The 24,846-nt window shown below is 51.2% G+C and overlaps 3 protein-coding genes across 3 annotated transcripts in view; all 3 read left to right on the forward strand.

Annotated features, from left to right (window-relative positions):
* Positions 1 to 5,657, forward strand: part of HOXB3 (homeobox B3) — a 26,397-nt gene extending 20,740 nt beyond the window's left edge. The window contains exons 3-4 of the mRNA XM_019638719.1: positions 2,864 to 3,459; positions 4,305 to 5,657. Of these exons, the coding sequence (XP_019494264.1) occupies positions 3,015 to 3,459; positions 4,305 to 5,146 (1,287 nt within the window). The 5' untranslated portion in view covers positions 2,864 to 3,014 and the 3' untranslated portion in view covers positions 5,147 to 5,657. The remainder of the gene's footprint in view (positions 1 to 2,863; positions 3,460 to 4,304) is intronic.
* Positions 5,658 to 8,935: 3,278 nt separating this feature from the next.
* On the forward strand, positions 8,936 to 12,753 carry HOXB2 (homeobox B2). The gene is made up of 3 exons (XM_019638720.1): positions 8,936 to 9,562; positions 10,234 to 10,907; positions 11,653 to 12,753. The coding sequence occupies exons 2-3, from the start codon at positions 10,526 to 10,528 to the stop codon at positions 12,339 to 12,341; spliced, it is 1,071 nt and encodes a 356-aa protein (XP_019494265.1). The 5' UTR covers positions 8,936 to 9,562; positions 10,234 to 10,525; the 3' UTR covers positions 12,342 to 12,753.
* An 8,775-nt stretch (positions 12,754 to 21,528) lies between these two features.
* Positions 21,529 to 22,984, forward strand: HOXB1 (homeobox B1). Its single transcript, XM_019638598.1, has 2 exons — positions 21,529 to 22,109; positions 22,558 to 22,984. The coding sequence occupies exons 1-2, from the start codon at positions 21,533 to 21,535 to the stop codon at positions 22,884 to 22,886; spliced, it is 906 nt and encodes a 301-aa protein (XP_019494143.1). The 5' UTR covers positions 21,529 to 21,532; the 3' UTR covers positions 22,887 to 22,984.
* The last annotated feature ends 1,862 nt before the right edge of the window (positions 22,985 to 24,846 follow it).

Below are 24,846 nucleotides of genomic sequence, written 5' to 3' on the forward strand. Positions count from 1 at the left end.
TTTATGGCCCATATGACTCCAATCTCGGTTCAAGAAGAGTTCACAAGCTTTAAGCTTCCTTCCACGCAGCGACTCTCTCTCTCTCTCTCTCTCCCTCCCTCCCTCCCTCCCTCCCTCTCTCTCTCCCTCTCCCTCTCTCTTCCTGCTTCTCTCCTTTTCTCCTCTTTTCTTTCAGCAGCCAGATCCAGGGCTGAATTTTCCCCCGGCTGCTAAGAAGAGCTTAACCTGTCTTTCTCTTCCTTCCCTGTTCTTTTATTTTTCTTCCATTAATTTTTTTTAAGTCCTGGTAGGTGGACTATCCCCTCTCCCGGGGCTCCCCAGCTATTGTTACTCTCCTCGGCTCTCCCGGGGGTGTGCCTGGCAAGGTGGTGTTCTTGGGGGTGGCTCACTCCTGCGAGATCCTGGGGGGGGGGAGCCGGGAGCCACTGTCTCCCTCCTTGTCTCCCTCCCGAGAAGCTGTATGGAGCCTGGATTTTTCCAACATGGAGGCAAGGGAAATAGACATGTTTGGCTTGGTAGAGCTGCTCCCCACCCCCTCGTCTCCTGAATCCCCAGATCTCGGATCCACTCGGCACCTTTCCCTTCTCACTGTCCGGTAAGCCAGGCCTCGGCGCCTTCCAGTCCGGCCTGGCAAAGTCCCGGAGCGGAGTTGCTAAAGCGCCTTTTAATTCGGTTACCTCCAGCGCCCAAACTTGCTGCCGCCCGTTAGGGTTCGGCCCTCGGCCCGACGCGCTAGAAACCTGCCACCACTAACCGTTTGGGCATCCTGAACGCTTTCTCTTCGCCTCCTTGGGCCAGCATAGCTAGTCGCCAGCCACCGCAACAGCAGCGGCCCAGACAGCCCGGCGGCGGCAGCCAGGGGCTAAGCCCGTCCGCAAATCTTCAGGGCCCTTTCTCGCCACCGGCGGAGTCTCCATTCTTTCCTAACACGTCTCTGACTCCTCCGTTTCCCACACTCGCCTGTCCTCGGTCCTGCGATGGTTTGCGGGTTTATTGCAGGGGGAGCGACAGAAATTTCGGCCCCAGGCGTCTAGTCAAATTATTGTTTTATTATTATTATTACCATCATTATCATCATTACCGCTGTAACAATCATTTAGACCAAATAAAGCCGGGCCGGCCCAGCCAACCCCCTCCAACGTTTTTTATTTTATTCTCCTCTCTTATCTATTAATAACAAACTCAACTGATGCCTGTTAATTAATTCCCCCTTCAGCCAGGGCTGCTCCGAAGCTAATTTTGGTTAAATCATCAGAGGCTAATGGTAATAATAATAAAGGGAGTGGGTCAGCTTGGTCAATTGAACTCCAGTTCTCCTCCCTGAAAGGACCTGCTGCTTTGCAGACCCATGTGTATTTCCCAGAAACAAATTCTTCCCGGAAACCAATCCGAACTCAGGACCACCCCGGCTTTCTTTTGAGTATAAATCTGTGCCATTAATAAGTGGATTTATGTGTAGGGGGGACTTCCTTCACCTATACTCCTTTTCTTTTATTTTCCTATTTTCAGTTTTCTTTGGAGTTGGCCAGCTGGGCTGAATGAGATTTAAGTATTCCAAACTCACATGTCAGAAGAGAGGGTCAATCTGGAGGTTTTATGAAAAGTGATGGTGAGGCGTTGAGGAAGACAGATAGGGATAAAAAAAAATGAAGTCAGAAGTTTCAGAAGAAATACACAAAATCCTACTACAGCTTGAACCTTTATTTTTTTGGCACACTTTTAAAAGGCTGCATGAAAATAATGATTTTTTTTTTTGCCTCAGAGAACTTCAGTAAGCAGAGGTACCCTGTTTCCAACCCAGAGAATATTGTTCAGGTTGCTTTGTTGACTTTCTTTTCTCCCAAGGAAATTTTTTTCTCTTTTAGAAAGCATTTTTCCTACCTCTTGGTAGAAAAAGTCCAGCAGTTACCCAGTTTCTTTTTTCTTTTCAAGAAATCAAAGGAAACAAACTGTCAAGAAAAGGGTGGGAGAAAATTAAGTCTGATGAAAAAAAAATGGGAGTGGGGAGATCTGGGCCAAATGGTCACAGCACCAACCAGACCGGCCAGGAAAATCGAAACAATCCTGCCCCACTGGGGGCTCCATGAGGGCCGCACGCAGGCTGCTGTATCCCAGACTTGGCTGAGCAACGACTCAGACTGGAGGGGGGCGGTACCTGCAGCAGGGACATGGGGGGAGGCTCAGTGCCGCTGGCTCTGGAGGTTAAAAATCTTTAGGAAGTTTCTAGGTTAGGCCATTATTATCTTCCTGAGATGGGAGGGGAAGGAAAGGATCCCTCACGCGAGAAGGTTCTCTCTGCTTAACTTGCTTCTCCCTTCTGTCTCTTTCTGAGATCTTGTTTTTCCTCCAGGAGAGACCCTGCTTGGGTGAGAGAGACCTAGATGGACATGGAGGGAGGCAAAGGCAGGAGGCAGGAGGCCTCTCAGCTCAGAGGAGGGTGTTGATGACGCTTTTATTTTGGAGTCTCCCAATCTCCCCCACCCCTTGAGACACCCTATCCCAGAGTTACGGGAGAAGGGAGGTAGGGAGAGGGAGGAGAGGTCAGGGGCTAGTGTGCAGGCAAGAGAGAAAGCAATGACTCGTGCAGTAGTAAGATTCTATACCTAACCAGTCCCCAAAGGAGTACAGTCCTCATTTTTTTAAGTGGAAATGAAAACTGGTGGGGTTTTTTCTTTAAAATTAAAACGTTGAAATAAGAAAAATCCATTTCAGGTCAGGAAGTGGCCTCAGCATCTGCTGTGAAGATGTTGGGGTGGGGGAGAAGGAAAAAAACCCTATTGATGTCAGTTCCCTTTTCAGTTCCTAAGATGGATTCGAGCCCCAGTCCTCTTCTCCCCCTTGTGTCTCTTCTCTCACCCCGCAGGTCAGACGCTCCGAACAGACCCCGGGAGGAGGGGGGCAGAGAGGGGAGGGGGGGTCCGGCGCCTCACGTGACCCCCAGGGGTGCCAATGTCCGGTCGTGAGGGTATCAGGCCCTTGCAAGTTGCCACGCACTGCCCGGGCCTCGCCCAGCGATGCAGAAAGCCACCTACTACGACAACGCCGCGGCTGCACTCTTCGGAGGCTACTCGTACCCTGGCAGCAATGGCTTCGGCTACGACGGTGCCCCCCAACCCCCTTTCCAGGCCGCCACGCACCTGGAGGGCGACTACCAGCGCTCAGCGTGCTCACTGCAGTCCCTGGGCAACGCCGCCCCGCATGCCAAGAGCAAGGAGCTCAACGGCAGCTGCATGAGGCCCGGCCTGGCCCCCGACCCCCTGCCCGCCCCACCCGGCTCACCCCCGCCCAGCGCCGCACCTACCAGTACCACTAGCAACAGCAGCAATGGGGGCGGGCCCGGCAAAAGCGGCCCCCCCAAGTGCGGTCCCGGCTCCAACTCCACCCTCACCAAACAGATATTCCCCTGGATGAAAGAGTCGAGGCAAACGTCCAAGCTGAAAAACAGTTCCCCCGGCACAGGTACCAGCTCTCTGCCTTCCTCGTCGTCCGCTTTTGTCCGGGCCAGGAATGTCACTGTTATTCTAGCACCTAGCCCCTGGGCGCCCAGGCGGCGGCCTAGGAACAATATCAGGTGGCGGCGGCAGCGGCGCAGTTCCCTTACGTCCCAACCACCTGATGACCCCTGACCCCGCCAACACCCTCTCCTTCCAGCCTCCCTCCAGCCGAGCTCCCGAGAGCTCTAGGTCAGGTGCTCGGCCTCAGCTCTTCGAAAGGCCGCTGAGGCACGAGACGCTGCCAGTAGACGCAGAGTCGTCAACGATTGATTATTATTAAGTATGATTACTGTGGGTATTAATCACAATCGCTCGGGCGGCCCGGGGTCCCGGCCTCCAGGCACGGCAGCCTCTTCGCGCCACACTTCTGTTCCCTGCCCACGGATGTCCAGATTTTCTCAAGGGTCTTCCTCGGCCACCCACCCTGTCCACAGGGTGGGGCAGGAAAGGGGGAAGTGTCTTTCCAGACCTGGAATTGGGGATGGGGGAGAAAGCGTGCGCGAGAAAAATCCAGCCCTAAATAAATGGCCATGCGGCTCTGTCTGCGTGACATGATCAAATTTTCATAAGCTGGGGCAGCGAGAGGAGAACAGGTCTCTTAATAAATGCCACTATTATAGAGTGTCCGCTAATGCGACGGGCGTTGGGGTGGGGGGAAGCGAGGAGGAGGCGGGGACAGGAAGGGGAGGCGGCGAGGGCTCTGAGTCCAGGCCTGGATTTATTAAGAAACGATGCATTCAATTTCGGCGTGTTCAGTAATTATCTTTTATTTCATTTTCTCCTCTTCCCACCCCTCCCCCTTGGATCCAGCGGAGGGCTGCGGCGGCGGCGGCGGCGGTGGCGGCGGAGGAGGCAGTGGTGGCAGCGGCGGGGGTGGCGGCGGGGGAGGGGACAAGAGCCCCCCGGGGTCGACGGCGTCCAAGCGGGCGCGGACGGCGTACACGAGCGCGCAGCTAGTGGAGCTGGAGAAGGAGTTCCACTTCAATCGCTACCTGTGCCGGCCGCGCCGCGTGGAGATGGCCAACCTGCTGAACCTCAGTGAGCGGCAGATCAAGATCTGGTTCCAGAACCGGCGCATGAAGTACAAGAAGGACCAGAAGGCCAAGGGCCTGGCCTCGTCGTCCGGGGGCCCCTCCCCCGCCGGCAGCCCCCCGCAACCCATGCAGTCCACCGCCGGCTTCATGAACGCCTTACACTCCATGACCCCCAGCTACGAAAGCCCGTCCCCGCCCACCTTCGGCAAAGCCCACCAGAATGCCTACGCGCTGTCTTCCAACTACCAGCCCCCTCTCAAAGGCTGCGGCGCTCCGCAGAAGTACCCCCCGACCCCGGCGCCCGATTATGAGCCCCACGTCCTTCAAGCCAACGGGGGCGCCTACGGGACGCCCACTATGCAGGGCAGCCCAGTGTACGTGGGCGGGGGCGGCTACGCGGATCCGCTGCCGCCACCTGCCGGCCCCTCCCTCTACGGCCTCAACCACCTTTCCCACCACCCCTCTGGGAACCTGGACTATAACGGGGCGCCCCCTATGGCCCCCAGCCAGCACCACGGACCCTGCGACCCCCACCCCACGTACACAGACCTCTCCTCTCACCATGCGCCTCCTCCTCAGGGTAGAATCCAAGAAGCGCCCAAATTAACACACCTGTGATGGGAGAGGTTGGGTGGAGGGGCGAGGTCATGGGGTGTGGGAGAGCCAGGAGGGGCAACCTGGAGATCGGAGAGAGGAGGCAGGGAGGTGGCAGCCATCCTTCCTGGGAAGAACGGGCCCAGAGCTGCCTCCCCTCCCCCTGGCCTGAGAGGTTGCTTTTTAAGTCCTCCAGCCCTGGTTCCATCTGCCTGCCAACCCATTAGAAAGGAATCCACAGCAGATTGGAGATGACCCCATCAATCCTAGCCCTCCAGCAATACCCAGTTGAAATCCCACGCTCGGAGTGGCGTAGAGGAAGAAGAGTAGGGAAACAAGGCAGAGAAGCACATTTTAAAAAACAAACAAGATGGCTGGGCCATCACTAACCAACCAACTTACCTTCCATCTCTGTGGTAATTCCCCAAAACCTTGATTTTTTTTTCCTTGCAATTCTCCTTTAAAAAATATTAGAAAATACATTTCAAAACCAAGGGCACAAAGCACGCTCTCCTTCCACTTCCCTGACGCCTCATTTCCTCCCATCTACAATATTTGAGGTTAATTGGGCACTCCCTTTCTAGCCCCATATTTTTCTGCTCTAGGACATTAATATCTATACCCCACCCCCATCAATTACAGTTTTCAGAGGGCTCAGGGATGGTGAGAGATCCTGAAAGTCAGAGGTGTCTATATTATATATTTTTTTCTTTTATGGAAAAGCTGGAAGGTGAGGGCAAGCGAGTTGTCAGGACTGAAGGTCTGCCCATTCTGCCTCCCATCCTCAGCTCCAAGTACATCACCCTCTCTCCACAGAAAGCAATCGGTGACACGAGGTTCTACCCTTTTCTTTTCTTCTGTTCTCTTGACTTAACGTGAAAACAGGGTATATTTTAACAAACTGTCTGTCCCAAGCAGGGGCTGTAGCTGGGCCTGTGTGCCTTGCTGAACCCCCTGACAGGACACTTTTGTTGCACTTAGAGTTTACATTTTAATGGATATAAAAACAACTGTGAGAGACGCCTGGGCCTGCAGGAGTCTAGCGTCGCTCAAAAAGTGTGTGTTCTAGTGAACATTTTCATATATATTTATTGGTTATAGCCTGTTAAGATATTTTCTTTTTTGTATTATTTATCCCCTTACATTATGTATTTATATGAGGGAAAAAAGGAAAAAAAACTGTACTTTTTTTAGTATTTACTTGTTATAAAGGACGTTGTGTTTCCTGTCATGTAAAACCAGCTATTTTAGTTATTATTGTACTCTAGAAAAGAGCTGTAGATTTATGTTAAAACTCGTACTTATGAGCAATTGTAATTAGTTCTAAAAGGCATGAACTCAGCTCCTAATTGTCACTGTATAGTCCTGAATTTGTAGAATTAGAGTTAATTCCCTCTTGGAACTTTCTTTGTTCTTCTGTAGTTACTTTTTCCCTTACTTAAAAGGATTGTCTGTCAAACAATTCTTGAATAAACTTTCTGTTATTAATTTTATCTTGTCCTGGTGGCCCAATTTAGATAGCAGAGGGAGGCTGCTGACTGCCAAATTTCCCCCAAGGGAAAAAGGACATTGAAGACCCTATCCTGGCCTTTTTGTCCACTGCTCAGGCCCCTACTTCCCCTTACTGTGTCTCAGGTTTATAGTTTTCCTCACTCACACGAGCCTGGAACATTCTGCCAACTTCTTTAGCTAAAATTTCAGTAACAAGTTGGAGAAGGACCCTGGGGTGTTCTTAGGTTTTCTGTTTGGCTTCTTTGCCCCTCCGATTTTCTCATTCATTGACCTTTTGTCTCCTCGCTTCTTTGGCCACAACTTCCTTGCCCCGCCCCCGCCCCCCCCAACAACAAGAACAAAAATCTAGCCGAATACTGCTCCTTCCACGCAACCTAAACTTCACAGTTCTCTTCCGGAGCTACAAAGAAGTCGTCACGTGACCCGAAGCCCAACCACTATTGGGTCTAAAATGAAAACAAAGGAAAATGATTAATCTAAAAAAACAAAAAAGCAAAAACCTGAGGCCTGGACTTCTCAGGTCAAACCTTAAAACTAAAGTGAAATTAAACCATTAAATAAAAATTGGGCGGAGGGAAAGGAAGCGCATTTGATTTCCCTTCCCAGGGAAAGGGGAGAGGAGGAGGGTGGGAGAAGCTGTTGGATCCAAGCGTAAATAAAATGGTCCCCAGGCTAATGTGCGGCTCTGTTTCCACCATCCTTGGGAAAACTTCATTTCTTAGTCGTGGTTCCATAAAAGTTTTATCACGTTGGAGCGAGGATAGAGAGGGTCTGTCAAAGATGAAATGTCACCGCCGTGTCGCTGGAGTCGATAAGAGCGAGGAGACAGGGCGGCTGAAATATGGAGCTAATTCGTTGAAAGAGAAGCGATGGCTGCTTGCTGAAGAGTTGCATAATTCTAATTGTAAGCGATGCGCCCGCATTGCTTAATTAGGAGCATATATTTGGTAGAAGTGATGGGGAGGGGGTGGCGGTGAGAATCGTTACAGGCCCTCATCCTTAAAGCGAGGGCTGATTTTCATTTTTATGTTGCATCTTGGCAGTCCAAGGTTAGTAATTACAATCTTTATGCAACAATAAATAACAATAAAAAAGCAACCTGAGTCCCCTCCCCCCCATAGGATTTTAACTGGACTCGGCTCATTCAAGCAACAAGCAATTTAGCATTGGGTCAGGCCATAATTTAAAGGCATAAGAGCGTGCAAAGTTTGATTGGGATCAAATAACGCTCAAGGGTTTTTCTTTCTTTCTTTCTCTCTTCCTCTTCCCTGAATAACATTTTCTGAATGATGTAACTAGATGAAGCGCCATGTTTGGCTCTGGGGTGCAGTAGATTGATTATTTATCTAGCAGGAGAGAGGCAGGCCAAGAGAGAATTTTGCTCGAGTTTGAAAAACAGTTTTGGCTTGAAGCTGGAAATACAAACAAGAAAAATAAGAGCCGATTTGGCTTGGTGTCCCCCACCCTTCTTTCTGCGAGATTCCGGGCGCTAGTTCAGCAGCCAAAGTCCGGGGGAGAATATCTGTGCTGTACGATTCACAACACAACAGGGGGGAAGGGAAGCGATGTCTCTGGGAGGGAGGGCTCTCTTGCCCCCCCTTTTTCTCTTGGCCCCTTTTAACACCCAAGTTTTCTGCTCTTCCCTAATCTGGCAGTAAAATCTGTCAGCAGGGTTAGGGAGAGCCGTATTTCCTGCAGGGACAGTCTCGGCCGGCTGTTGCCGACAGAAGTGCTCGACCCTGCAGCCAGCTGGAGAGCCTGTGAAAAAACTTCCAAGGCTTCTCAAGGGGGTGGCTGGAGGAAGAACCGGCTCTCAGGCCTCACTGCACAACTTCCAGACAACTACTTCTCGGATTCTTCTGTGCCCACCCCCGCCCCATCTCCAAATAGCAAAAATTTCTTTCTTTGGAGCTGAGTTGGACATAACCATCTCTGGCCAGTTTGTCCAGTTCAGAGCAGTTCTGTCTGTTCTGAGCCCTCCAGAGCCTGCCACCCCCTGTCTCTGCAGCCGCCACCTCCAACTGGCTCTCCTTCAGTCCCACCCTTCTCAGACGTCTCTGTCCTTCTTTTTAAATACTCACCACCACCCACGCGGATGAATACTTACCACCACCCACGCGGCTGTTACATTGACAGAAAGTTTCTAGTTCCAGCTCCCGGCTAAGTTGCCATTTCTCTGCTAACCAGCCTTCTCTTCCTTGCTGGGCAGCACAGAGCCAGGAGGGGGAGGGGAGGCCAGAGCCGTGGGAGTTCTCCAGACAAACTTTCCATCCAACTCAGCACCCTTCCCTCTGTTCCCATTTCCCATCTGTTCCCCACCCCCCCCACTCCCAGAATCACCTTTCCCTTGTGCTAACACCCCCCACCCCCAGGCCTTTTAAAGCGATGTGGAATTTCGGCTGTTCCCTCCACTTTCCCAAAGAGCCAAATTCTTTGATGCCATCGGAGGGAGCTGTCAGGGGGCTAAGATTGATCGCCTCATCTCCTCTCCGTCCCTCTGACCCACTTATTTAAAAATCTTCCACTAGATCGACTTTTCATTTTCTGCTTTGAGATCTAGTTTCCCACCAATTGCTTGGGGCCCTGAGTCTTATGCCCCCTCCCTCCAGTAAATTACAGCACTCTCTAAAATTCACACTATCTCAATACCCTTAAAATAAACAAACAACAACATTTCCCCAAGGGCCAGAAATGGAATATCATCGCAGTGGTCATTATTTCTGCCCCTTCTGTGTTCAGGGTTTTTTTCTTTTTTACTAGCACAATGACAAAAATGGGAGGGGCCTCTCTTTGTCCAGGAGGGGAAAGTCCTTCCCCCTATATATGGACTTGAGCTTTGAGAGTGCTCTGTTAAATAAATCCGTGGCTACCTTGGTTCTTGTTCACGTCCCTGGATATAGATACAGATACAGGCCTGAGATGTTGTGGGTAAAATACATCTTAGACCCTGATTGTTGGGGGTGTCATAGAAGGGTACAGATGCCTCCACCTGAGGAAGGCAGGTCGACATAGGGGCAGGGGCTGTGCTGCAAACACGGGGCAGGGAAGGGAACTGAGACCACACAGCTATGGAGGCCGGAGGCCCAAAAGGGTCCCTCAACATCTATCTCACTCCTCTGTGTCAGCCTGGGAGTGCCTGTCGATTTTCCAAGATTTATCTGTTGCTTTTGGAGGGTGGGATGGGGATAGTGGTGCTGATGATTGTAAATCTCTCCTTTTCCTTATTGCACCTTAACACTGACCTTTCCCAAAGGGGCGAAGCCTCTTTCTGCTACCTCTTTCTCTCACATTGAGATCCTCACTCAACCTTTTTTGGGGGTGTAGGGGGAGAATGCTGCTGGCTATGTAAAGAAAGCATTGATTTACTCTATTAAAAATATTTTGAAAAGGAAAACTTCCCCTTAGATTCTCTTGTTCCTGGGGCTTCCAGAACCTCCCACCCTCTGAAGGGGATGAGGGAAAGGTTCTCTATCTTTCCTGGAGAAAGGGAGGCATTGGAGAGAGGGCGTGAAGGACTGGGGGGCTCATGGTGTCCAGGTCGGGGTCCTCTAGAGTTTTTGAATCAATTAAAGCAAATAATGCTCTCTGTTTTCCACCAGGCCCAGACGAGCGATTGGCCGAGGCAGGTCCCGTGACCACGAATTCCCTGCAATTTCGCTGGAGTCCTGGGTTTAATAGAGAGAGTCCCCATACGCTTGTATTTATCAGCAATATACAATTATAAAGGCCCAAAATTAAAAAAAAAACAAAAAAAACAAAATCGCGAGCGAAATCTCCCCCTCCCAAAATCGCTCCATCACATAAACCTGGGGGGGGCAGGAGGGGGGGTCCCTTCCGATCCTCCCTCCTGACGCCCCCCCCAGCAGGCCCCCTCCCCCACCATTGAAAGCCATGAATTTTGAATTTGAGAGGGAGATTGGGTTTATAAACAGCCAGCCATCGCTCGCCGAGTGTCTGACTTCCTTCCCCGCTGTCTTGGAGACATTTCAAACTTCATCAATCAAGGAGTCGACATTAATTCCTCCTCCTCCTCCTTTCGAGCAAACCTTCCCCAGCCTGCAGCCCGGCGCCTCCACCCTTCAGAGACCCGGGAGCCAAAAGCCAGCCGAAGATGGGCCCGTTCTGCCGCCGCCGCCGCCTCTCCCCGCCGCCCCCCTTGCCCCCGAGTTCCCCTGGATGAAAGAGAAGAAATCCGCCAAGAAACCCATCCAATCCTCCACGTCTCCTCCGGCCGCCTCCTCGGTCCCGGCCTCCGGGGTCGGCTTGCCGGCAGGTCGGTAAGCGGAGTGGGGGTGGGGTGAGGGGCAGCTAGAGGAGAGGGGGAGAAAGAGCGATGGGGGAGGTAGACAAGGTGGCGAGCTTGTTGGGGTTCCTTGCCCCGTCGATTCCAGGGACGAGGAAGCAAAATAGACCGCTGGGGTGCAGTCCTGGCCGCGGCCAGATTTTTTCCCCCTACAGCAGATTTTGGAAGATGATTGGGGAAGAGCTTTTTCTCCGCTAGGAGAAAAGAATTTGATTGACCCTTATCTGTGTGGGGGAATCAATGTGTTGTTCCTGGGATTGAATCTGGGGGCGGGAAAAGATTCGGTCCCACTTCCCCCAGCTCTCAGACAAGAGCGGGAATCTGAGAACTAGGGAGGAAAGGGAGTCAGGAACAATCTTTCTTTATGAACCCTCTCCCCAGGCGGTGTTGGAAAGTGCAGAATTGAGGGGTCCACTAGGAGAACTGTGGGAGGAGGCTCTGAGGTTCTGGGGGCGAAGGGGAACCGCTCCCTACCCCCTGCGTGGCCCGTGGGCGACTCGCTGAATGCTTTGTCCTGACGTGGGCCGGGTGTGCCGGCGAGAGGGACGAGAAAGAAGGGAAAAGCAGTGGCAGTGAGAGCGGCTCGCTTTGGTGGGCGGGAAGGGGGAGGGCTGCTGATACTGTTTTTGGAGGATGGGGTAGTCTTTATTTCAGCTGAACTGAGATTGGGAAGAGGACACGGCCCGCTCTGACGCCCAGCCTGCTTTCCCTGCAGATGGCCCGGGGCTGGCGGAGACGGCCGGCGGCGGGGCGCGCAGGCTGCGCACGGCTTACACTAACACGCAGCTGCTAGAGCTGGAGAAGGAATTCCACTTTAACAAGTACCTGTGCCGGCCGCGCCGCGTGGAGATCGCGGCCTTGCTGGACCTCACCGAGAGGCAGGTCAAGGTCTGGTTCCAGAACCGGCGCATGAAGCACAAGCGGCAGACGCAGCACCGAGAGTCGTTCGACGGGGAGCCAGCCTGCCCGGGCGCCCTGGAGGACACCTGCGAGCCCGCCCCGGAGCCCGTGGCTAGCCCGGGCCGCCCCTCCGCCTCGCGGGCGGCGCAGGAAGCCTGCTCTCACCCTCCCGAGGTCGCGCCAGGTCCCTTGGGCGCCCCGAGCGCCCTACCTTTGGCATCTCGCGGGGATGGCGCGAGGGCGCCGAGCCCGGGCTGCGACCTGCACGGGGCTGGCGGGCTGGAGCCGGAGCCGGAGCCTTTGCCTGAAGACGCCTTCCCAGAGCAGCAGGATTCGCCTTTCCTGCCGGACCTCAACTTTCTCGCCGCCGACTCCTGTCTCCAGCTGTCCGGAGGCCTCTCCCCTAGCCTGCAGGGCTCTCTCGACAGCCCGGTTCCCTTTTCCGAGGAAGAGCTGGACTTCTTCACCAGCACCCTCTGTGCCATCGACCTGCAGTTCCCCTAACCGGTCCCCTCCTCCAAGCCCTTCCGCCCCCCACCCCTCGGTTGTCTAATGGAAAACCCCAGGACCCCCTGCCACCCTAAGTCGTTTAGACTTCTTTATGTATTTTGCTAAAATTCAGGTATTATTGAATTAGCGTTTAATTCACTTCTTTTCTTTTCTCTAAAATATTGGGCACTCGGGCGTCTTTTTAAAATCACAGAAAAAAATCCGTTTGGTAGACTCCTTCCAACGAAATCTCAGGAATAATTAAACTCTAGGGGGGCTTTCTTAAAAAAAACAACTAGAGGAACCTATTTTCCTCTTTTTCTTAAGTTTTAGACTGTAGATTATTTATTAAAGTTCTTTAATAGGAAAAGGGGAAAGTATTTATTGTACATTATTTTCATAGATTAAATAAATGTCTTTATAATACAAAAATGAGTGTTTGTGTTGGGACGCAGCCCTTTTCCCCACAGCCGTTAGACCGGCCTCGCTCCCTCAGGCCCCGCGCGGGGTTTTTCGGGCCCTGGGCGGGCTAAGTCCGGGTGGTACAAAAGCGGCCCCACTTGGCCACCGCTTGTCCGCCGGCTTGCACCTCCGACAAGACTGGGGGTTTGCTGGAAGCTCGGTCACCTCGCCATCCCTTAACAGATGAAATGGCCTTTGGCCCTGCGTTGGTGTTCCCCGGCCTCTCCTTAGACATAAAGGTGGGCGGGTGCAGGGAGAGGGTGTGCCGCCCGCGGAAGGGGGTGCAAGGACAGGAGGCCTTGGGAACAGGCTTCGGAGTCGTAGCGGGAGAGGGTGGGGCGGGGTGCACAGAGGTTTCGCTAAATTGGGAGGGGTCCGAGGGTTGCCCAGGCTTCTCCCTTCGGTGCCCTAAGCCGGGTGGAGGGGGCTTTTTCCAGAGCACAGGGAGCCTGGGGACGCGAGGCCTGGGGACATGGCCAGGCCAAGGAGTGGCGTGGGGGGTCGGGGCTTTACTGCGGAAGCAGGGCCCCGTGTCCCGGCATGGTAACGGGCCTGCAAGTGGGCAAGCGATGAGGCCGGGTGGAAAACGCAGCGGGGCCGGACATCAGTGCTCTCCCGTTCCCGCAGTCACCCCCGGGCGCTTGGGGTTGCGAGAGCGTCCGAAGAGCGGCGGCGCGACGAGCCCGGGGAGGCCCGAGCAGCGTGGGCAGGCGTTTGGCCTGCAAGGAGGGAAGGAGGAGCGAGGAGAGCGGGAGGGAGACGGGGAAGCCAGGAAGATGCTCAAAATGGCGCTGGGACCCGGCGGCAGGGAGGGCGAAGGAAGAGCTGGTGGCCGCCATGACAGCCGCTTCAGGAGGCGCGGAGTCCCGCCCAGGGGCTCTATCCCCGCGCCCACCTTCTCCTTTCCCGGTCGTCCAGACGCCAAGGAAGACAGGGAGCCTCTTTTCAGTTTTTGTTTATTTTAGAATTGAGCCCAACGGATCCTGAGGACGCGCGATGGACGGAGAGTCCTCGTGTGGGTGGGGAAGGGAGGGGGCGCGGCGGGTCTGCAGGCCCCGGTCGGCCTCGGCGACTCAGGCTTTTGATCCTTCGCTCTGGGATTTGAAGCCCGGCCAGAGCTTTCTCCAAACGCAGACCTACCTGTCTTTGCCAACAACTTCATTTGCCATCTGAATACTATCTCCTAGTCCCCACCGCGCCCTGCCCGACGACTTGCACACCCGGTAAGCGGGAAGCAAGGATCGATCTTCCCCGTCTGCCTTCTGGTTTCTTCCGGGAACGTTGGAGATTTAAAGGGCCCTGGAAAGCCATCCATCCTCCTCAGGTTTATTTAATATTTCTCCGGCTCAGAAACAGACACCGCAGGGCTACCACCGGAGCAGATGCTGCCGTTCTCTAAAAGCAGTTTATTTCCTGGGCCTCCCAGACTCTCCCCTGGACCAGCAGGACCCGGCCTTGGAGTACCAGGCACCGAGAGGCAACAACTGTCAGGAAAAGCCAGGAGCCCTCATAGGTGGTGACATATAGGACTTAGACAGGCCCTAGCATATATATATATATATATATATATATATATATATATATATATTAAAGCTGGTCCCTAAGTGTGGGAAGTACACACATTGTATTCAGCTGAAATTTAATCCCTTAAACTGTCTTAATGTAGAATTCATCTCCTGCATTAAATAATCTTATGTCATGTTAAATTGCACTTATTTATTTCATAAATAAATTAATATAGAACAATTAGATGTGTTATTATAATAATATCATGTATCTTATTAGTTTACTTTTCCTCATAAAATATATAGGTATGAAATAAATCCAATATATTAAAGTAATAATACACAGCTTATTGGCTTGTGTGCTTATTTTCCCCATAAATAAGTGAGTATACAATATATTAAAACCACACTGTACATCTCATTGGGCTCTGTGTTTATTTCTCCATAAAATATGCCCATAGGCAGTGTTTAACATCTTAAAAATCACAGCACATAGCCATTTCTACACTGACAAAATGAAACAGACATTTCAGCTGGGGCTTTGATTTCTATGGACAGCCAAACGGGATAATTTGGTCTAATTAAAAAATGCTCTTTCAGCTAGAGCAGGTTGTTACAAAGATCAAAAATACCAGAAAGATCTTGCTAATTGCCCACCTTCCAGCTTTCTGTGGTCAAAAGGAGAGCACCTTTCATCAATGCCAAAAATGCAGGATCTGCTCTGCTGGAGAGAATTCACATCCTGGGATTGTGGCTTGGTCTGCAATACTCAGGGGCCTCTGAGGCTCCAGTTTTCTAAGAGCCTTGCTGCTCCAACAGCCCAGCAGCATCAACACTACCTGTGAGCTAGTAAGAAATGCAGAATCTTAGGCCCACTGCAAACTGAATCAAAATCTCAGTTTATCAGATCCCCAAGTACTTTGTATGCACATTAAAGTTTGAGAAGTACTGTTAGATCATAATGCCATCTTGCTCTTTGTCTTCCTCTCATGCTTAAGAATTTTTTGACCCGCTTTACTGCCTTCCAATCCTCCCCAACCCAAATCAGTGGCCCAAACGGCAGGGAGCCTCAGCTCCTGCCTGAGGCTGCATCAGTCCTGATTCCTCCCTGCCAAAGTGAGTGGGAAGCCAAGAGGGTCCAGACAAGGTCTCAATTTACTTGTTTAGATATAGATACTCGGTGTATCCTGGGGGGTGAGAAGGAACCAATCCAATGGAATCGGGAAGTCCAGCACTTCCCTTGGTTGATTATTAGAGAGGAGTTGGAAATCTTTTTACAAACAGCACTTAAGTCTTTCTCTGTCTCTCTTATACTCACAGAACTCACCATCTGATGCCACCACAGCAGAACAAAAAGGCAATGCATTTCCAAAAGGAAATGACTCCTGCTTTCAATCTTCTCACCCAATTTCAAATTCAAAGGAATGCCCGGCAATTTGGGATTCATAGAGTACTGGGATTCAGGTGCCAGTGTTCCAAATTAGCTCTTTTTCCTTGTGTCATCTCTGGGGTCATCCTCTTTAGCCTGAGTTTTCCTGGCTGGCTATGGCGAAAGAAGGAGAAGAGGAGGGGTTCCCAGATAAGCCAGCAGACCCCCACCCCCACCCCAAGTGATGGCAGGTTAGAGGGCAGTGCCAGGCAGCTGCACTCACTTATCTCCTCCTGATTGGGTCAGGACCAACTGTGAATGGCCTGTAGTACAGACTGGATATAAATTGACTGTGGTTGGAGTGGGAAGGTTTCAGTGCCGCCCGGAAAGCTGCTGGTCAGTCTGCCCTGCTCTTGGTGAGTCATTCTTTTAAGAAGAATGGCTCATTAATATTATAGTGAAAGCAAAGGACCATTAGATTGAGGAATTATTTGCAATCATGATAACCCTGAGTCATAAAAAAAAATGTAACTCATGCCTGGGCAAGTCCCTTCCCCTTTCCAGACCTCAGTTTCTCCATCTGTAAAATAAATGGAAGAATTAAATACCTCTAGTGTCCTCTGCATCAAGACATGTCAAAAGTACATTTGTTAGTCTTCACAACATATTAAATGTTTATTGTGACTGGTGCCATGACTCTTGATGTTTCACAATTGTCCATCTCCCAATATTTGGTAGAGCCATTTTAACAAATTTCAATTTGTGTCTTTACACCAAAATTGTGCCCCCAGCCATCATTTAAATGAGTAAGTAGAGGAATCTTTTCAGCAAGCATGTAATTAGATGCAGTACCGTGTGCCAAGTACCAGACATTCAATAAATATAAATATTAAGAAGTGCCCTAGCCATGTTTCCCTCTGGCTTTCATCCTCTGCCACCTTCCCCAACATTTGGTTATGTTTACTCTTGTTTGAAAAAGAGTAGGATATTTTATATGAAAACAGGCACTAAACTTCTTCTTTGACATGGTACTGGACTTTAAAAGCCCCCTTTTGGTTTTATCTGGTTGATGGGGCATCAGAGCATTGGTACAAATTCTGGGTCTCCCTAAATAGCCCTGCTGAACTCCCCTGCCTACTTATCCCCCAAGTGTCTGACAAGCACTCAATGGCCCCACTCTACATCTTGCGGAAATGTGCCCTAGTTAAACACATTTCCTCAGTTTACAGAAAGTGGTCTCTGGGGCCCCACATAATCCCCTCCACCTGCTGTGGTTGGTGTGGCCCCAATCCTCCACTGACCACTCCATCCCAGCTCTGCTTTTCTGTCCTATCCCCCACCCCCATCCTCTCTACACACTCAGTGGTGAGGCAGATGTTTAGTGCCTGAAGGATATCTAACAAACTGCTGCTTCTTCTAAGGGGAGAGTCAACAGTGAAAGAACCTTCCTAAAACCTTCTCTAATTCCCAACACCACAGAAAAATCACAGTCTGGACAGTCATTCAGGTACAAATTCAGCTTGATCAGTGTTTGATACAATGTCCAAAGTGGATAGTTTGGCTACAACTACCACAGTTGGGTAAACCCAATTTAGTAGGAAATTAATATTTCAGTTCTTCATGTCATGCTAAGTTTTCCTTTTAGAAAGAGCCCAACTCTCTGACTTACCTTTTACTCCAAATGAAAGTTTACGTCCTGTTGATTTATCTAGATCACAAAAGCCAGGTTCAACCCCAACCTCCCAGGAAGGACCGTTTCTAAGGTAAATCCCTCAAGGGAGGAGAGACAACATCCTCCCTAGAAAACTTTTCCTAAATATTTGAAAGATCAGGAAGTTCTTGCTAATATCCAACCTCAAACATTTGTGCTGCAATTTTAATTATTTGGGTTCTTTATACATTATATAATGTTAGGCTTTGGTTTTCAAAAAACTCTTCAGCTTAGAAGAAAATCCTCTGCATAAGCAGAGCCAACTTTCTCAATTCTCGGTGAAATTTGCATATAATAAAGTACATATTGTATAATATATGGTGTTATGTTACATGAAAATATAGCACATATGCTATTTTCCTATCACATATTTCCATATTTTAATATGCTAATTATATTAAAAAAAACAGAAGACTGACTCATACTATTTCAGAATATGCATGTAATGTTAATGTGATACATTTATAGAGCTCTCTATGGCTTACATTTTCTTATTTACTTTAATCCTACTAACAATACAGTGAAATAAGTATTAAACCCATTCTTCTTCTCTGAGACTGAGACTCAGAGAAACCAGGAAACTTGTCCAAGGCCATAATACTAAAAAATGGTCAAACAAGGATTTGAACCCAAGTATTCTGGCTGCCAAACTAAGTAGTCTTCCCATTACAATATGTACCACCCACAGTCTATGGTTCTCAACCAAATTTGTGACAATTTAATTAGCTTGCATTAAAAGAAATACCACTAAATTAAAATTCCATCCTCCCACAAACAGCAACAAAAAACCCTCTCTTATAGAAGAAACAATTATAACCCTGAATATCCTTTTAATTCTGAAGTTCCAACCATTTATCTTGGGCTTTGCCTCTAAGATCCCAGCTAGGAAGAGGAGGCAGAGAGACTCTTAAGAGCCTAAGGGAAGAACTGTTCAGATTGCTACTGCCAACTCCCAGCTAAAGTAGATTCCTCCACAGAAAAGGCCACAATAAGGTGTACACTTCTAACACCTCCCCATTCTGATTAGCATGGTTCCCCTGACTGCATTCTTAGTGTGGTAAGGACTAGCATCTCTCAAAGATAATGTCAGTTCTAAACATTCTTATGTTCTCCTTTCTCTCCTATATGTCTAAGTAGGTTATATAACAGAGGAAATCAACTTTATTTCACTTTGGTATTGGGTCCATCCAGACCTTCTCTGGTGAATTTAATTTGGTCAACCAGAAAATCCTATAGTTCATGGATTTTTCCAGATGTGGATTGCTTCTCTTTGTTTATTTTGTTTTTCACTCAACTGTGGGCTTAGCAAGGAACCCAGGATCTATATAGGCTTTCTCCTCAGGCCAGAGGCTGGCGAAGCTTCTCTGAAGGAGGAAGAGACTTGGGAACATAAGGAGCCAAGTTGTTTTTTCTCCTAGTCCTTTCTGCTGGGGTTGGGAGTGCCAGCAGAAATTTTGGAAAAAGTTTTAATTGTTCTGCTACACCAGGGAGGGTAGCAAGACTCAGGGAGGAATTGGAGATTTTCATGACTTTGGAGAACTGAGGCCAAAACAATCACTGACAATATAACTTGAGGCACTTTAGCCCCACCCCTTTTCTTCTTGTCATTAATAATGGACTACTGGTGACTTCAACTGTTACTAAGGAGACTGCATTTCCTTAGCTCTCAGACTGATTTCTGCTCTTCCATTAAACCAATTTGCAATTTAGCTCCTCCTTTAAACCTCAAAATTTTCTCATAATTAAGAGGGCAAGGGATGAGGTGGGTAGGTTCTCTCTGGGTTGAGGGAAAGGTAGAAAGAGAAGTCTCGGATCTCTCAGAAGCAGAGCAGCCAGGCTTAGCTCAGATATAGGCCTAGTTCAGATGTGGGCTTAGAAGAAAAACCCTAGCTCCCTACATCCTTCTTCTCCAAAGGCCTCTATGGAGAACATCTTAAAGTGAGAGGAAAAAGCTGGGAGCATCCACAGACCCAAAAAGGGGAAACTGAAAGAAATATGCTGGCTCTCACCTCAACATCCTTTTATCTTCAATTCCTCTGCAGGCCACCCCTGCCTCCCATCTCAGTTCTTTCCTTTGTCTGCCCTCATCCCTTTGGCAGTGAACATTCTTTCACCCTCCCCCACTGTATCTCTCTTAAAGAAGTTACCAGCTGGTCCCTCTCCTCAACTAGTCCTGGTCTAAAGCAGGGTCTGAAGCAGAATAACATGTGAGGAGGGAAAGGGGCAGGAGTCCTGTGAAATGTTTTGAGCTCTTTCTTGGTTGGAGGCTAAGCGAGGCTTACAGTTCTTAAGAGAAGAGAAAGAGTGTGATTCTGGTGATAAAGATAGAAAGCAGGAGATGGCTATAGGGGACAGACAAAATGAGGAGGAATGGAAAACAGAAAGATGGAGACACACAAGAGACAGACCGACGACTTTGGGGTTCCTTGCAGAAGGATGAGTACTTACCCTGCCCTTTTGGGGAAACCTGAGAAGTTTTTAGGTTTCTCTCTGGACCTGTCCCACCTGTTTCTCTTCCCCTCCTGAGCTCAGTTGTTTACAGAGATCCCTCCCTGAACTCTTGCCCTCCTGGACTTGCCCTAGCCCCGGCCCTAGGCCTCCGGCCAGGCAGACACCCTGACAGGTTACAAATGAGCGTGGGTGTTGGATTGCTGCAAGCTCTTGTCCTCAGAGTCTGGAGGAAGAGAATCAATGGGCTCTACCTAGGAGTTTCTCTTCCAGTCCCATCCCTGTCTGAAGAGAGTGAAGGAGGCACTTCCTGTTCTCCTCACCTCCCCCAACCCTGACCCAACAAGCATACAAAAGCAGAAAGAAGTGAGAGCCCACTCCTAAGCCTCAGGACTTCCACACTGAATAGCTTATTCTCTGAGCAAACTCCCTTGATCTAGTCTAGAAAATCCATTGAAAATTTGAGTAGTCTTTACGATGTAATTGGTTTTAAGTTTATGGGTTTGAGGTGTGGGATTCTTTTGGGGGCTGTGGAGAAGAGATGGAGGGTGGTGAAGGAACTAAAGAATACAGGATCTACACTAGTTTTAAACACTTCAGAAAAAGAGTAAGAATTCCCTCCTCTTCATTGCCTAGCTTGTAAACATCACCTAGCTTGGTGCTCATTGTGGCTCTCTGGAGAGATACAGGAAGTTATTTTGAGTCTGAGTGAGCAAACCAGCTACAGCTATGGATGGCTAGAGAGAGGATAAATACATCTAGAGAGATGAGTTGATGGATAGGTAGGGAACAAATATAAATATGGAGAGAGATGGACGAATGGAGAGATGGATTGAGACAGAGGGAATATAAAGAGAGGCTGAGGGAGAGAAATGGATGTGTGAATGAGGAGAGAGCGTTTATGTGGAGAGATGGAGAGAAAAACAGGGCGTTTCTCATCCTCCCTCCACATAGCTGTCCTGTCTTTCTCCCTGAAATGCCAGTTTCCCACCCCTCACTTAATGAATTCGTCCTCTGGATTCTAGACTGCCTCACACCCTTAGGTGTTTTTGCACCCTCTTCCTTCACAGTCATCCATTTGGCCCAAGATAACATACCTCACCCGGCTGTCCTTGCCCATCACCCCAAGACAAATTGGGAGAAACTGGGAGTGGGAGTCCTGGGCAAAGTAAGGAGGTTGGATCCCCTATCTCCCCATCTACAGCCTTGGGGGCAAGTCTCCTTTGGGGGGTGGGAAAAGTGAGGGGCAGCTGGGTTGAATTTGTCCAAATCTAATAACCCAGGAGCCTATTGAAGGCCTAGGGGGTTGGGAGGGGGAGGAAAGTCTTGAATATTCCTCTAACTTTTCCCCCTCTCCCTCTGGTTCCTTCTTTGCAAAAGTCTTTGAAGAAAGATGTTTTTGACGCTTCCACGTCGCTCTCAGATGGATGGGCTGCGGGTGATTGAAGTGTCTTTGTCATGCTAATGCTTGGGGGGTGATGGATGGGCGCTGGGGCTGCCAAACTCTGGCCCGCTGCGCCCATTGGCCTGGGAGAGATCACATGCACCCCTCCACCCCCACTCCCTACCCCCTTCCTGGGGGAGCGCGCTGGCCCAGGCGAGCTGGGCCAGGCCATGGATGCAAGCTTCAGCGCTGTGACATACTGCCGAAAGGTTGTAGGGCAAGAGGGTGTCTCCCCCAAACGGGCGGACCCTCCTGTGGCCTTCACGCATGGACTATAATAGGATGAACTCCTTCTTAGAGTACCCACTCTGTAACCGGGGACCCAGCGCCTACAGCGCCCACAGCGCCCCTACTTCCTTCCCTCCCAGCTCGGCTCCCGCAGTTGACAGCTACGCGGGCGAGACTCGCTATGGCGGGGGGCTGCCCAGCCCCGCGCTCCAGCAGAACTCAGGCTATCCCGTCCAGCAGCCGCCTTCGGCACTGGGGGTGCCCTTCTCCAGCTCCGCGACTTCGGGGTATGCCCCGGCAGCCTGCAGCCCAAGCTATGGGCCTTCTCAGTATTACCCTCTGGGCCAACCAGAAGGAGATGGAGGCTACTTTCATACTTCGAGTTATGGTGCCCAGCTAGGGGGCTTACCCGACGGCTATGGAACCGGTGGAGCTGGTCCCGGGCCGTATCCTCTGCCGCAGCCCCCTTACGGGAACGAGCAGACAGCGAGCTTTGCATCGGCCTATGCTGATCTCCTCTCCGAGGACAAGGAATCGCCCTGCCCATCAGAACCCAGCACCTCCACAGCACGGACCTTCGACTGGATGAAGGTTAAGAGGAACCCACCCAAGACAGGTAGGGCTCAGGCGTGGCCACCCCATCTCCTGGGTCCCAAAGCGGCTCTGCTGCTCCTGCACTGAGGTGTCCTGGGCCCAGGCTGAAATGCCCTGGTAGAGGCAGGTAAGAGCACTCCGCCCCGTTTCAGGCCAGGTGGGGTCTCCCCATCCAGTGAGCGCTGGGTTGCCCTTAAGAGTAAGTCTCCACACACCCTCACTTCCTGATCTGTGTGCCTAGTACTGGCCCAGGACCTGGTGTGCCTGGGGGTGGGAGAATGGAAGTGTGGGTGAGGATGCTCTAAATTTGGAGGTCATCTTGGGGAGGGGGTGCGTGGTGATCCGTGGAAACTTTGAGAGCTGAAGTTGGACAGCATGGTGAATGGGGCTACAGAGCTGGCTCCGGAGGAGGGGAGGGGAAAGAGAAAGAGGTGAGATAACTGACGTGGCCCTTTCCGCCCCGCCCCCAGCTAAGGTGTCGGAGCTGGGCTTGGGAGCGCCGGGCGGCCTCCGCACCAACTTCACCACGCGGCAGCTGACCGAGCTGGAGAAGGAGTTCCATTTCAACAAGTACCTAAGCCGGGCCAGGAGGGTGGAGATCGCCGCCACCCTGGAGCTCAACGAAACGCAGGTCAAGATTTGGTTCCAGAACCGGCGCATGAAGCAGAAGAAACGTGAGCGGGAGGGAGGCCGGGTGCCTCCAGCCCCTCCAGGCTGTCCTAAGGAGGCGTCTGGAGACGCCTCTGACCAGTCGACATGCACCTCCCCGGAGGCCTCGCCCAGCTCCGTCACCTCCTGAGCTCAACCTCCCAACCGACCGGGCTCCAGGTCCCGCAGTGCCGCAGTCCAGCCCTCTCCTCCCGTCTCCCTAACCCCGACCTGGGCTTTACTGCTGGGCGATCCTCACCACGGCTGGGGCGCCAGTTTAGAGCCACCTTTGCGGGGGTGGGGGGTGGGGGGGGATGGGGAAACCCTTTTCTCCGGTCTGGGCGGTGCCGATGGCTGGGGACCCTACCTGACCAGAGGCGTGGGAGACATGGAACTTGTCAAAGATGGAGGGAAGGGCTTCCTTCCTCCTTTGATCTGGGGATCTGCTGGCGGGTGGGAGCAAGCCGCATCCTTCTGGATTCCGCTTGCCCTTCCAACTTCGGTTTGTTCAGTTCAGTGCCTTTGAGCTGCGAGGACGCTCCTCATGCACTCGCTCATATCCTAACTTCCCCTTCTAGGCCTGGGACACAGAGAAGGCCTTGAAGTTTCTTGTGTGGGAAGTGTTTGGGTGTAGGCATATCACCAATGCTTAATCTCTCCAGTCACCACAGACCTTACAATAGCACCAGCTGCCTTGTGACAGACCAAAAAGCACCCCTCCCAGTTTAACCTTATTAAACACCCCCCTCCCCCACACATTTGTATTGCACTAACGCAGCCTCCAGAGGTTGTTTTCTGAGATCTGCCTCCTCCCACCAGCGACCTCATTTCTAAGCCACCAAAGTCTTTTGGAACTTGGTACTTCGGAGACTTCTGGAATGTTGTGCGAGGCCTGTCCCCAGCAAGCCTCTAACAGGAAGGCGCAGGCACAACCCCACTAGTTCCTCCCCTATTTATTGCCTCCTGGAAAACACAAGACCCTCCTCCCCATCTCCACCTCTGCCACCAGGGCAGCCCAGGGAGGCCCAGGTGCAGTGAGAGCTCCTAGCAGCAGCAAGCATTTCTCTGAATCTTGGAGATAGTGGAGGCATCACCCAAGTGTCTGGTAACCAGAGCCCCAAGCAAGCTGGGTTCTCTCTGTACCTCCAACTACCTCATTTCAATAAAGTCTGTTTTTTTCCCTTCTTCCTGCCTGCTTCTGCTCTTCCACCTCAGGGTAGAGAAGGCCTCATACTCCAAGAGCCCAGGAGAGAGGGGAGGACAGACTTGGTCAAGGCTGGCTGGGTTGGAAAGAACTGGGTGGATCCAAAGCAGAACTGGGCCCCAGCCCTCCAAGTTTGACAGATGTCAGTTTTCCGGTTATTGGAGGAACCAGGACAGAGGTGGAGGAAAAAGGCAGTGGGGAAGAAAGAATTGGGAGAGGGTCCTGAGAGGAAGGCAGGAAAGGAGAGAAACAGATTTTGTTTTGGGGAGAAAACAAAAGGGTGTAGAAAGAGTAGACAGTGTAAATGGAAGGGAGGGGGCTTTACCCCATTTCCTTACCCCCAACTCCCCCACCCTCACCTGGCGCAAGACCTGCTATAGAGTAAGCGCTCAGTAACATTTGCTGAAGGAGTGAAGCATGTGGGTAGGCTGTGTAATGCCCTCTGATCTGCCAATTCTTGCTCAGAGACAGTCAGAGGAAGTGTTTATTCATAACCCAGAGCCCTTCCACCCAGTGGGGACGTCGGAAGCCAGAGTGACTGGGACACTTGGCCAAAGCCGGCCCGCCTCCAAAATGCCATTCACTCTGCTCAGTGCCATGCACCCGAGCTCAAGGTGAACGCCACCCGTCTCCGGCGCTGGACCAGATGAAAGAGGCGGCTGTGCAAGGAGCGAGTGGCATAAGGGTGGGTGCAGGAGTAGGGTAAGTGACCCTAGGAAGGGCAAGTTGGAGGACTGGGGGACATGGGGGTGGGCCGAGGAGGCGGAGGTAAACCCAAATCCTGCGCTGACCTTTTTACCTCAAAGCGCCCTTGGGTTTTCCAAACAAGCCAACAGCGCGCCCGCGGGGGCAGCTATTGTCCCCCTGGCGGCCCCACTGACAAACCTTTGGTTAGCGGAGGCGGGGG

The sequence above is a fragment of the Hipposideros armiger genome, unplaced genomic scaffold (genome assembly GCF_001890085.2).
Source record: "Hipposideros armiger isolate ML-2016 unplaced genomic scaffold, ASM189008v1 scaffold_40, whole genome shotgun sequence".
NCBI classification, from domain to species: domain Eukaryota; kingdom Metazoa; phylum Chordata; class Mammalia; order Chiroptera; family Hipposideridae; genus Hipposideros; species Hipposideros armiger.